The 12,985-nt window shown below is 50.9% G+C and overlaps 1 protein-coding gene across 18 annotated transcripts in view; it reads left to right on the top strand.

Moving 5' to 3' along the window:
- The window catches only part of ADARB1 (adenosine deaminase RNA specific B1), a 117,236-nt gene that overhangs the window by 80,073 nt on the left and 24,178 nt on the right, over positions 1-12,985 (top strand). For 7 of the 18 annotated variants that reach the window (XM_086325326.1, XM_086325682.1, XM_086325150.1 and 4 more), the window contains 5 exons: positions 2,838-2,952; positions 3,657-3,825; positions 4,436-4,584; positions 5,879-6,047; positions 11,169-11,350. In XM_086325326.1, the coding sequence (XP_086181452.1) occupies positions 2,838-2,952; positions 3,657-3,825; positions 4,436-4,584; positions 5,879-6,047; positions 11,169-11,350 (784 nt within the window). Of the gene's footprint in view, positions 1-2,837; positions 2,953-3,656; positions 3,826-4,435; positions 4,585-5,878; positions 6,048-11,168; positions 11,351-11,829; positions 11,923-12,985 lie in introns of all 18 variants that reach the window. The other 11 variants (XM_086325747.1, XM_086325238.1, XM_086325053.1 and 8 more) reach the window with 3 other exon arrangements.

The raw sequence follows: 12,985 nt of genomic DNA, 5'->3' as shown, positions 1-12,985 counted from the left end.
AGGGTGAGGGAGGGTCATCTCAGGGTGAGGGAGGGGTCATCTTGGTGAGGGAGGGTCATCTCAGGGTGATGGAGGGGTCATCTCAAGGTGAGGGAGGGGTCATCTCAGGGTGAGGAGGGGTCATCTCAGGATGAGGAGGGGTCATCTCAGGGTGAGGGAGGGTCATCTCAGGGTGAGGAGGGGTCATCTTGGTGAGGGAGGGGTCATCTTGGTGAAGGAGGGTCATCTCAGGGTGAGAGGAGGGGACATTTCAGCGTGAAGAGAAGGGACATTTCATTGTGAAGGGTGATGTCATCTCACAAGAAGGTGAGGGGTCATCTCAGGGTGAAGAGGGGACATATCACGGGGGGCTCTGAGGAGAATGAAGGAGAAATACTTAGTTATCTCAACACCCTAGAACTGTTTGGTTATTTATTGCTGCTTTTCATGGAAATCCAACATCTTTCTGGTCTATTGTGAAGATGTTTATTTCAGGGAGAAAGTCTCACCCTGTTCTCTAATGCTTTCTATCATATGATTCAGTTTGAGGATAAAATACACATTGATGTGATGAGAAGGTATGGAGGAGCCCAGGTTGACAGGAAGCCTGCACTCCCTCAGGAAAACCCACCCCCATCCAGCCTTTGGGGGACTCTTGAGGACCAGTAGTTCTCAGCTGTGAAAGGAGGAACTTTATTTATTTATTTTTGCTGAAAACAACCAATACAGCCTCAATGTAAAGTAATATATTCAAAGTATATTACTGTTTTTTTTTAAAAATGAGCCAAGTAACTGCTTCCTGTATTAGCCTCTTGTTATATGATTTATAAAGACTATTGGTCCATTCATCATTGCACACATCAGGGGCACCAGCTCCCGAGGGACTTTCTTTTCCAGTTGAGCATTTGATGCAGTCTTTCCAGCCAAGCTTCCTCCACGCTGTGGTCGCGGCGACTCGTGACGTGCGCCGTCCTCTAGTGTCGGCAGTCGTGTAGGGAGACTGGGGTCGTTGGAAGCTGCATGGAGTCACCTGTGGAGGGAGGAATGCGTGTGCATGCGTACGTGCATGTGCACTGGCAGCCTGCTTCTGTCCTGGCCGTGACAGCTGTGGGGAGCAGTGACTAGAGCTGCTGGCTTGGGAGGGGCCTCCTCAGCCCTGCCCAGCTGCCTCTGTGGCCCAGGCCAGCTGGGTCTGGTGAGGTGAACTGTCTCCCCCCAAGCCCCCACTGCTTCCAGGGGCCCCACGGTGGCTCCCTGCCCTCAAGCGGTACCCAAGGATGCAGTCATGCCCTCCTGGGAGGACCTGTGGGCGGCCTTCAGAGTCGGTCCTCTTAGCGTCAATTCTGGACTCAATGGCCTTTTCCAGACATACACTCTGGGAGTGAGGTGTCTTGCTGGCTTCCTGGGGTCACCCTGAAGGATGTGGGGGTGCCGTCCCTGGTCCCAGGGACTTGTTGCTTCCATGTTGCCTTCATGGGGCATTGAGAGTTTATAAAGTCAGATGGTGCTGCCCACGTGGTGAGCACAGGGCTACCCATGAACCTGATGGACGTGGCCCAAGCAAGGTGTCCCAGGAGCCCACCCAGTCCCCACTGACCGTGAGAGCGTGCTTGCTGTGTGACCTTGTCCGCCCCAAAGCTGGAGGGAGGGGCTTCATGCCAGTGTGTGAGGGGGATGGTGGGTGGGGGACTGCCCAGGCAGAGGCGTGGCAGGAGCCCAGACTCTGCGTCCGCCTGTCTGGAGCTCCTCACCCTGTAGGGGGGCCGCTGTCTCCTCTCGCTCACATTCCCTCCACGTCCTGTCCTGTCCGAGGTCTTGCTGCCTTTCTTGCGCTCACCCATAGCCTTGCTCCTTTTCCGAGGGTGCAGGGTGGGGTCCTGGCCCTGTCCCCACTCTCCTGTTCCCCTCCTACTTGGCCGTGAGCACCATCTTCTGGGGCTCGTTGCTGGTGTGAGGATGGGGCAGTGACCTGACGACTGTTCTTTCCAGATAAGCTGCCATTGAGGATGATGGCTCTTCTGCCTATTCAGGAGTGTTTCATTGAGGGCTTAGCTGGGGACTCGAGACAGGTGTGAGCTGCTGGGACGTGGGTCCCACGTGACTCCTTGAACCCTTCCCATCAGGCATTGTTCCCAGAACACAGGGGGGTCCCTCAGTCCATGCTGTAGAAGGAGGACCAGGTCCACACTCTCGAAGCCGTTTGCCCCCAAGTGCAGTGCTGCGCACCCCCCAGATGCGACCAGCGCTGTGCGCAAGTAGCCTTGCAGCCCTCCCCTGTCGTCCCAGCTAGGGGACAGAGCCCTCGCCTGTGGGGCTCTGAGCAGTGCTGCTGTCTGGTCTCAGATGTGGAGGTAACAGGCGCAGGTGGACTGGTGCCTTGGGAGGGAGGTGCTGAGATACGGTTTCCCTTCTGACTCCCCTTTCCATCTTGAGTGGCCCCTGCAGGGCCGTTCTGGCCTCCCTCCTGTGCTCTTACTTCCTCCAGAAGCCCTATTGCTTGGGGAGTGTGGCTGCAGGACTCAGAGCTCTGGCTCCAAGCCACAGAGGGAGGCAGGGAAGTGATCTTGCCTCCCTGGGCCTGGGTTCCCCTGGAGACAGGGCTGGGATGGGACGCCTTAGCTGCTCTATGCAGCTCCCACATGGCTGGGCTCCTGCCATCCTGTCCGTAGAGACCCTCGTATGCCCCTTGGGTGCCTGGTTCCAAGAAATGTCTTGGAGGCAAAACTGCACATGCACACGTGTGCGTGCCCGCGCACACGCACACACTCACATGCTCATTTGCCAGACCTACCGTGTGGCTCAGAGAAGAGGCCCCAGAACGTAACCCCAGAGGGTGCTGATCCCCTCTTGGTCCTCAGGTCCTGGCCGATGCCGTGGCCCGCCTGGTGCTGGATAAGTTTGGGGACCTGACAGACAGCTTCGCCTCCCCCCACGCGCGCAGGAAGGTCCTTGCTGGAATCGTCATGACAACAGGTAACCGTGTCGGTGTGTGTCCACTACGTGTTCTCACACTTAATGAAGAAGACACGCTCTCAGTGTACAGAAGTCTCTGACAGGAGCAGAAGGCTACTTTTTCGTTCTCCTTCAGAATGTCTGCTGTGTGCAACTGGAGGAGCTGCACTTATGTTTTTTCCCCCACCATTTCATCTGTTTAACCTGAGTGTTTTGTTTGGAGAAAGCATCCTGTATTAGTATTTGATTCCAGTAATCTTACATGAATCCTCTCGAGTGAGTCTGGGAAATGCAGGAGACCTGTTGGTTTTCACTTCACTGAGAGTAGCCATCTCTGGTGTGTCAGTTCACGTCACTGTTCCCTTCCCCGAGAGAGAAGGCTTCCGCAAGCGTAGGGACTCCGTGGGGGAAGCACCCTCGGGACGGCAACAGAAACCCAGCTAAATTTGCCCCTAAGTTCCCAGCTGTGACGGGATCCCTCCCCAAGTCCTCTTCCACCTTCCAGAAGTGAGCCCTCTGAGCAGTGTCTACATGGACCACTCCTGGGAGCAGGAACCACAACCATGGCCAGTGCCTGTGTCCCTGGGGCGGCCGGAGGACCTTCAGCTCCTGAGGGCCGGGTCTGAGGCTATCTTGGGGCCCTCTCTTCTTGGAGTATCCGCTCAGCCCAGCTGGCTGAGCCGATTCCTGGGAGGAATCGCGAGACGGTTTCTCCTGTGTTCCAGGCACAGATGTGAAAGACGCCAAGGTGATCAGCATCTCCACGGGAACAAAGTGCATCAACGGCGAGTACATGAGCGACCGTGGGCTCGCACTTAACGACTGCCACGCGGAGATCATAGCCCGCAGGTCCCTGCTGAGGTTCCTCTACACGCAGCTTGAGATTTACTTAAAGTGAGTGTCCGAGGAAATGGGGGAAGGAAGCTGTTTTCCATAAAAAAAATTTTCCTCCAATCAAAGTGTATTGCATCCTTTTCACTGTGTCTGTCATCACTGAAAAATTCTCAGCATAGTAACTTTCTGGGTTACAGGTTGGGAACCCTTTTGCCCTTGAAGCTCAGGCTGTCAAGTAGAGTTGGCTGAGTTATATAACGCACATGCCCATGTACATACCCGCCACACGTGCAGTCAGAGGGGTCATGTCTGTGCTCCAGATGCCAGGCTTTTGCTTTATACAGGAATAAGTGCTGGGGAGGTCACCATGCCCGGACGGCTGACTGTGAGTCTGACTGCTTCCTGCTCCAGGCCACGTCCTACTCACAGCCTTTCTGTTCTGAGGTTGTAAATGAAGAGAACGGGGTTACTTGTGTACTGATGACCTGTCTCATTGGTGAGCAGGCAGGAACCGTGCTAATTATCATAAACATGTCAAGTAAATACCCCAGTGCAAGCTTATCTTACCCTGTTGAAAACACTGGCCTTTGAAAATCATCATAAGCTATGAGAGACTGAATTTTGATTGTGTTCAGCTTTAAGGTTTATGTTTGCAACTTACTCCTTTCAGTAGCAAAGATGATCAAAAGAGATCCATCTTTGAGAAGTCCGAGCGGGGCGGCTTCAAGCTGAAGGAGAATGTCCAGTTCCACCTGTACATCAGCACCTCCCCCTGTGGGGACGCCAGGATCTTCTCACCACATGAACCCATCCTGGAAGGTACCATGCCAGGCTCAGCAGCAGCCGCCACTTCCCAAGAAAGTTCATGACTGTGTGTAACAGAGAAAAGGACAAACCTGTATTAATATCGTTTTTTTTTTTTTAATATCGTTTCTTCTTCAAAAATTTCCACCTTGGTTGTGGATCTGATAGGGATGTATAAAAACATGAAGTTTTCTTCTCAATTAGTAATTTGAAATTTTTAATGAATGAAGATGTGGATTCAAACAAGAAATTAGAATACAGTGAGGATATTAAAATTGTGTTCAGATTTTGAATTTGGATGACACGCATCTCTAGATTGGAAATGCATGTCGTGGTCCATGTTTCTGGTGGGTTGTGATATCATGAGAGTGTGACTAAGTCTCAGAAGCAGGTGTCGGTGGGCAGGACAGCCTCTCTCTGACCTCTGTGTTGCTCTCATTCTTGTTCGTGCTCTTGTTTCATAGTAATTTGTATCCACAACCCTGCTCACAAGCTTAAGCATTATTTGTTCCAAATAGAACATTTGATTACATTATTTTTATTGATTATAAAAGCAACATGTGGGGTCACCCTGGCTAAGACTTCTCGATACCAATGCAGGGGGCCTGGGTTCAATACGGGTCAGGGAACTAGATCCCACATGCTGTGATTAAAGATCCCGCGTGCTGCAACTAAGATCTAAGATCTAAGATCCTGCATTCCACAAAGAAGACCCAGCACAGATAAACAAGAATTTTTAAAAAGAAAAGACAAAATTATAAAAAAAATTTTTTAAAGTAACAAATATGCACTGTTAGAAATTGCTGAATATTTTTAAAACATAAAAAATAACATTTAAATCAATGTATTCATGTAAAAAACCTCTGGGTGTTTGTGAATGTTTCCTATGGATTTATTTCCACATCCCTATAGATTTATTTTTGAAAATTTAAATATGCAGCAGAGAAATATAGCAAATACTCTAATATCCATCACCTAGAATTCGCAAATGTCAGCCTTGTGTTCTGTCTGCTTCAGCTAGTTTCTAATCCTAGAAATACATCAGTTGGTTAAAATGGAGGCCCTCTTTTCTCCCAACCACCAAGGAAACCACTTTTGTGAATTTGGTTTGTATTGTATCCTCCTGTTCAACTTTTTGTGCTTGCATCATACGCACATGTCTTGGGTGCATGTAGAATGAACACATGCACACGTGCGTGTGAGAACCATATTTTGAATTGACAGAGTGTTGTTAGACATGCTTTCTGGTGAGTTGAATAGGTGGTCGACCGGCAGACCGTCTCCAGAGAACCTTGTGTCTCTGTCTTAGAGCCAGCAGACAGACATCCGAACCGAAAAGCCCGTGGACAGCTGCGGACGAAGATAGAGTCTGGTGAGGGCACCATCCCCGTTCGCTCCAACGCCAGCGTCCAGACGTGGGACGGGGTGCTGCAGGGGGAGCGGCTGCTCACCATGTCCTGCAGTGACAAGATGGCCAGGTAAGTCCCCTCGGACACGTGCCTGGGCCCGTCCCCACCCCTGCACGCCTGGGTGCCCTGGGGTGTTTCCAGGGACACCTGGGCATGTGTCCCACAGATTCACTGAAGGACTCAGGTTTTAAAAGGTGCTTCAGGGCCACCTTGAGAGGAGAGGTGGGCTCTCTGTGGACAGAGGCTCTGAAGCCAGGTCCTTTTGGGTTCTTACGGAAGCTTCACTACAAAGGCACCATTGATTAAAAATCATGGCTGTTGGTATGGGAACTCAACCTCCAGCCGCTGTCCCCTACCGGGAGGTCAAGAGGATGGGGCTGAAAGTTCCCACTGTATGTAATCAGTATTTGGCTCCACAGCCAACCAGCCCCTGTCCTCGGGTAGGTGACACAATCTACCTCATTAACATAGACACCTTATGGTTAATCACTTAGAGAGTTCCCAGGGCCTGGGAGCTGTGAGCCAGGAACCCCAGAAGAAGACCAAACATATATAAGAAAAATATATTTCTGATCATCTGAGTGACCAACTGTACTTTTCTGATAAATCACAAGCTCAGTTACTGTAGCTTCATAGTAGGTCTTGAGGTCGGATAGTGAGTCCTCCAACTTGGTTCTCCTGTGTTGTGTGGGCTCTTCTGGCCTTCTGCCCCTTATGTAAACTTTGGAATCAGTTTGTCAGCATCTGCAGAATACTGTGCTAGAGTCTTGATGGGTTTGTGCTGAGTCTGTAGCTCAGGTTGGAAAGAATCGAGTCTTCCTCTCCATGAACATGGGCTATCTCTCTGTTCACTTAATTCTTTGATTCTTTTGTCGGTTTTATAGTTTTCCATGTACAGGTCTTGTATTTTTGTTAGATCTGTACCTGTATTTAATTTTGGGAGGTGTTAATTTAAACAGTGTTGTGTTTTAAACTCAAGTTCCACAAGTTCATTGTTGGTCACAGCTGATTTTTGATCAAGGTTCAAAGCCAGTTCAGTAGAGAAAGAATAGTGTTTTTAACAAATGATGCTGGGACAACTGAACATCCCTATGTAAAAACAAGCAAGTGAACTTCATATTTTGCACCATATACAAAAGTTAACTGAAAATGTGTCATAGACCTAAATGCATAAAAGTTATAGAAGAAAAGAGGAGAAAATCTTGGCCACTGAGATGCAACACCAGAAGCACACTCCTTGAGAGGAAAAAAATGGTGTTAGACATCATCAAATTAAAAATTGCTTCTCTGAAAGACTCTGTTAAAAGAATGAGAAATAAAGTCACCAACTGGAAGAAAATATTTACACATCGTACATCTGATAAAGGACTTAGATCCACACTATACAAAGACTTATGAAACCAACAAGGGGGAAAAACAGTTTTTAAAATGGGCAAAATATTTTAATGGACACTTCACCAAAAAAGATGTCAGATTAGCACATGAGAAGCTCGTTAATCACGGGGACGTACAGAGAGCTATGAGGGCACATTCTTCACTCCAGGGTTAGAGCCCTGTCGGGTACGGTGGGGACCCCAGGCCCTGGAGTGTCATCCTCCCAGGCTGGGAACAGACGATGCAGCCAACTGTGAGGACAGCTTACCTGTGTCTTAGATGTTAAAGGCGTTTCTGGCCTGTGTTCCCTCCACTTTACTCCTGTTTCCCGAGAGAAATGGAAGCACTGTCCATGCAGACTCACCTGGAGCGATTGAAGCAGCTTCTCCATGTCTGGGAGCAGCTCAAAAGGCTGTCAGTCTTTAAACAGGGTTAAATGGGGGTATCTGTGCCTCGGGGCACTGCTCAGGCAAGGGACAGAATAAGCTGTCATGTTCAGTCAGTGGTACGTGGACACATCACAGAAGAACTGTGCAGCATGCCAGGAACCAAAGGAGTGCTTACCACGTGATTCCATTGCTGTAGATTTCTAGAATGTGACAGAAGCAGGTCAGTGGTGGCCCAGGGATGGGGCAGAGCAGGAGGGGCAAGAGGAAGGCCTGGAGCAAGGGGGGAGGAGACTAGAGAGCTGGGAGTGGGGGTTTTGTTGTTTAGTTGCTAAGTCGTGTCTGACTCTGCAACCCCATGGACTGTAGCCTTCCAGGCTTCTCTGTCCATGGTATTCTTCAGGCAAGAATACTAGAGTGGGTTGCCATTTCCTTCTCCAGGGGATCTTCCCGATCAAGGAAGGTGTTTACATGCTAGGACTCCCCAAATTCTGTGCTCTAACACCAGGCAGGGCACTGTGTGTCCATCAAGCCTCAGCAACTCACAGAAGAAATTGCAGGGGAAGTTCAGAGATGGTCGTAAGTGAACGACATAAAACACCACAGCTGAGAACAAGAGAGCAAGTCCAAATTCTCAGAAGGGAGGGAAGGACACAGAGCAGACATTAGTACTCGATGCAGCAGCGATGAGCAGCGAACAGTCAGAAACCCAGAGTGCTGCTTTGAAAAAGGTAATAAAATTGGCAGACCTCTGGAAGTCTGACCAAGACAAAGGGTGCAGCCAAGTCAGGGGAGGAGGAAAGGGTGTCAGGATCTAGTAGGAATGGACACGTGCGCATCTGGCTGCAGTGAGAGTTACAGACACCATTAAAACCGAGATGACATAAAAGCTTTGTTAGAAATGTGTATGTTCCTAAAATTGAGTCAAGCATGTGTAAGAAATTTGAATGGAATTCCAAATATATTAAGAAAAAGTAAACCAATCACGCCCTCACTCCCAAGAAGTAAATAAATTGGAGAAAATCAAAGAGGTGGCTGCAGAGAAAGAGGATGCAGCTCTTGCAGGAGACCGTTGAGTGAGTTCTCTGCATTCTGGGGAGGTATCCTCTTCATACATACAGTCATTTCTACAGATCAGGAAGGTGGGGAAGGACCCCAGCTCATCCCGTATCCCCAGACCAAGCCAGGAAGGGAAACAAAATGACGGGGGCCGTCTTCTAATCTAAAACATGCATGTATATGCCAAATCCAATATTATTTCTAATAGTTTAATTTTCTTCCAAATCTATAACTTCGATCAAAATCTCATCATTTTTCACAGCTCTTGACATCAAGTGAAAAAGTCTCGCTGAGTGGTTAAGGCAGCAGGGCGTGGATGGAGGACACTCCCAGCCCTGTCCTCTGGAATCTCCCTGCAGATGATTAAATCCTTGGTCTTTGGTGATTCACTCAACCCCGGAAGTGGGGGCAGGGCTGAGCTCCCACCCTCTGATCGATCTTTGGTGCCCCTGGAGGGCTGCCCCTGCCTCTGGCAGTCACGTGGTCACCATGAACAGGGTCTGGGGGGCTGGCCTGGGTCTCACAGAGGGCAGGGCTGCCTCCCACAGATGGTTCCGGTTCCAGAGGGGTCAGGGCAGTGGGTGGGCTTCGGGTGAGACCACAGTCGGGGGGTGGCGGTGAGGGGTCCCCGGGGCTCTCACCTCTGAGTGAACTCTGTTGACTGGGCCATGGGAGGGGGTAGCACAGCCTGTGTTCCACGCAGAGCTGGGGAGAAAGCAAAGACCACCTGCCTGAGGGCAGCAGTGTGCACGACCATGCAGAGCCCTGTCCCCCACCACCGCCTCCTCCCCCTCCCCCAGACACAGAGGGGGCCAGGGGCATCGGCTGTGAGCCCCCCTGCCGTGGGGAGACTGTGGGGTCACGGGGACAGCCAGTTTTCACAGGGGTTTGCTGGGGGCGGTGGCTTGTACGGCACACATCCCACGAGTGTTTGCTGCTGGTAAAGTCGGCGCCTCCGTGTTCCCCGTGAGGCTCGCCCAGGGGAGCTGAGCCGAGTGGGTGGACCACTTCCCACCAGGGCCTCCGTGGAGCAATCGGGGCCTAGGATTCGCCTGCGAAGCATGTGTTCAAAATTAATGACTTGTAACTCGTATAAGTTTCTGCAAGAGCAGGGTTTTCAAGTTTGCCCCAGGAGGCTGAATTCAGCTTAATGGGGCCTAACCCCCCTGACAAGACTCTGATTTACATAAGAAAGGGCTCCCTGTGGGTTTTGTGTGCACTGAATCCTTCCCTATTGTTCCTTGCTAGATAGGAGGAACCCTGTGCTCTAATTTCCTTCTTAGAGGGTTGGGGGAGCCGAGGATTTGTCCAGTCAGCGCACACTGAGCTGTGAGGCCAGGTCCCTAAATGCTGGGATGTTTTAGTATGCTAAACAGACGAATCCCTCCCGCTTAGAGCCTGTTGATGGGAGAAGGTAGGGGACAGATGGTAAGGTCTGCAGGGGTTCAGCAGAGAGGGCACCTGGTGGGCTCCAGTGGCAGCTGAGAGAAGGACTTTGCACAGACCAAGGTGGGGGCACTGGGGACCCTTGGCTGAGGGCTGGAGCTCCGCAGGGAGCAGAGGATGCCCATGCTGCTGGCTCGGGGAAGGGGCGTGAGGGAGAAGACCCCTGGAGCCAGTGAGCTTTGCCCCCTGGGTGCTGGGACATGGACCCCTGAGGCCATGGAGGGCTGCTTTCCTGCTGTCTGTGGGGCTCAGAGCGGTGAGGCCATGTTCGAGTTGGCACTGAGACGAAGCCATGGAGGGTTGGTGCTGTGACCTCACCCACACCAAATGCGGGGTCAGAACGGTCGATGCCGCTACCAGGGAGCAGGAAGAGACCAGTTTCCGTCCTTCTGGAGCTGCCGTTTTTTATTTATTAGAAGTAATGAAATAAAGGTTTATTTTTTCTTTTGATTTTTCTCACAAGAAACGTGGCTCGATATCTTTTTAGAACTAATCTTCAGTAAATGTGTCATCTTGGGAAACATGGAGGCAAAAGATCGTTCCAGCATAAAATAATTAAGTAGATTTTTCTCTTTAGAATTTTAAACTAAGTCAGTTATTTAGTGAAAGTCGTTCAGTTGTGTCCGACTCTTTGCGACCCCATGGACTATGCAGTCTGTGGAATTCTCTAGGCCAGAATAGTGGAGTGGATAGCCGTTCCCTTCTCCAGCAGGTCTTCCCAACCCAGAGATCGAACCCAGGCCTCCCGCATTGCAGGCAGATTCTTAACCAGCTCAGCCACCAGGGAACCCAAGTCAGTTATTTAACTGCCTTTTAAATTGGTTAACACTTGTATGGAATGAGCAGTATGCCCATGTGAGCATGGTGCTATGGAGGGCCCAGGCCAAAGGGACCCCACGCTGAGTGCCTCTTCCTCTGCCTCCAGGTGGAATGTGGTGGGCATCCAGGGGTCCCTGCTCAGCATCTTCGTGGAGCCCATTTACTTCTCCAGCATCATTCTGGGCAGCCTGTACCACGGGGACCACCTCTCCAGGGCCATGTACCAGCGCATCTCCAACATCGAGGACCTGCCCCCGCTGTACACCCTCAACAAGCCTCTGCTCAGTGGCAAGTACCCCCCCTTCCTGACTGCAGCGTGCAGGTCTCACGAGTAACACACCAGTGGGGGCTGCACTGAGGTGGGGGGGTGGCAGGGAGTGTTGGGCCATTCAAAAGGGGCGGAGGCAATGGATGGGTCATTTAAGTGGGTCCCTCGAGGTTCCCCTCTCTTGCCAGTTGAAAACCTCGCCATTTACAGGGAAATTAGAGCCCAGACGCGGCACTTACGGGCTTTCTTCTCACCCGTACTCGTGCTGCTGAGTCCTTCGTCCACTGTAGAGGCTTGCAGGAGCCGTGAAGCTCCACAGGCCTCAGCTGCCCAAGATGATGCTAGGCCAGCCCACAGAGGATTCACGGCCACAGAGACGAGCTCTGCAGGAGGTCGGCAAGGGGGCTGTGTGCCCGTGGCAGGCAGTGGTGTCTCTCAGTGGGACGTGCACCTGCCTAATGCGCCCTGGGTTACTGGTTGTTTATTGTTTTTCTTCTAGAATGTCAGTGGCTAGCAGTAAAGTGAACAAGAGCTTTTGAATTCAAGGGCCCTAACTTCTCAGTTCACCTTTACTTAAAAGGACACAGTTAAGGTATTTTTATCCTTTGGAAATCTCGCTTTACCTACTTTTAAAGCTAGAACTAAAACCCTAACCGTGAACTAGAATGCCTCTTGGTGTGTGTGTTTTGCCGTGGTCTGTGGTCTTGCTACTAGCCCATCTCTAACTGAGAAAAGCAACGTGGAGCTTTGTTTGAAAGCATGTCTCTTAGAGCACATGGATCACACGGGAATGGAGAAAAAGTTGCTCCAAATTCAGTTTCACAGCTCTCTACTGTAAACCGTTATCTTCTTAGGAGAAAAAAGATAAAAGTAGACGGATAAAATCTGATGGTAAGTTGAAATTGTAGCGTCCCTCCCGTTGAACGTACACTGGTAGATGTGAAGCAGGTGTACTTGGATGTGTGTTTGGGTGTGAATCTCACACGAGTCAGAAAACAGTTTTCCTTGTCCGGTCTGTGCTTTGTGTGTGGGGCAAGCATGCTTTGATTCAATCAGCTGTCACTTGTCTAGAGTGTTCGCAGCCACTGAGAACATCATATGTGAGAGGCGTGGTGCCGGGGGCTCCTCGGGAGTCACCGCTGCCCAGTGCCCAGTTGGGTGGCTCTGGGTGTGTTGCTCCACCACCTGCTGAAGGAGTCCTGGGCACTGACCGGCTTGCTCACCCATGAAGTCCGGTGTGCTTTGATCACGTCGTCTGTGTACAGAGTGCGTCTGGATCTATGAGCACCTGCTGGAGAACAGTGTTTCACCACGTATGTTTGTTAGAAACGTGAACTTACAAATAAGGAAGACCTGTTCTTCCCTCTTCCTCCCCAGTATTTCCCTGAGGCCCACAGACATCACGCAGGGCATCTTCACAGACAAAAGGATTCAAACAGGAGAAATCTGGAGGAGAGGGTGTCGGTGTCTCAGTAACGCAGGAGGTCACACTCCTTTCAAACGGGCCCATGGCACCACCCTCAGCTTGCTCACGGGGAGTCCCCACAGTCAGTGAGTGGCCAGGTCCACCTGGGCTGTCCCCTCCCAGTCCTCCTGCTGCGCACACCTGGTGCACGGCTATGTGCCTAGCAGGTCATGCCCTGTTCGTTGCTCTT

This window comes from Bos grunniens, chromosome 1 (assembly GCF_055505025.1).
Source record: "Bos grunniens cultivar Pamir isolate PY7600 chromosome 1, Bosgru_T2T1.0, whole genome shotgun sequence".
Taxonomy (NCBI): Eukaryota; Metazoa; Chordata; class Mammalia; order Artiodactyla; family Bovidae; genus Bos; species Bos grunniens.
Note: the sequence above shows the minus strand (reverse complement) of the source record. Positions and strands in the feature narration are given on the sequence as shown.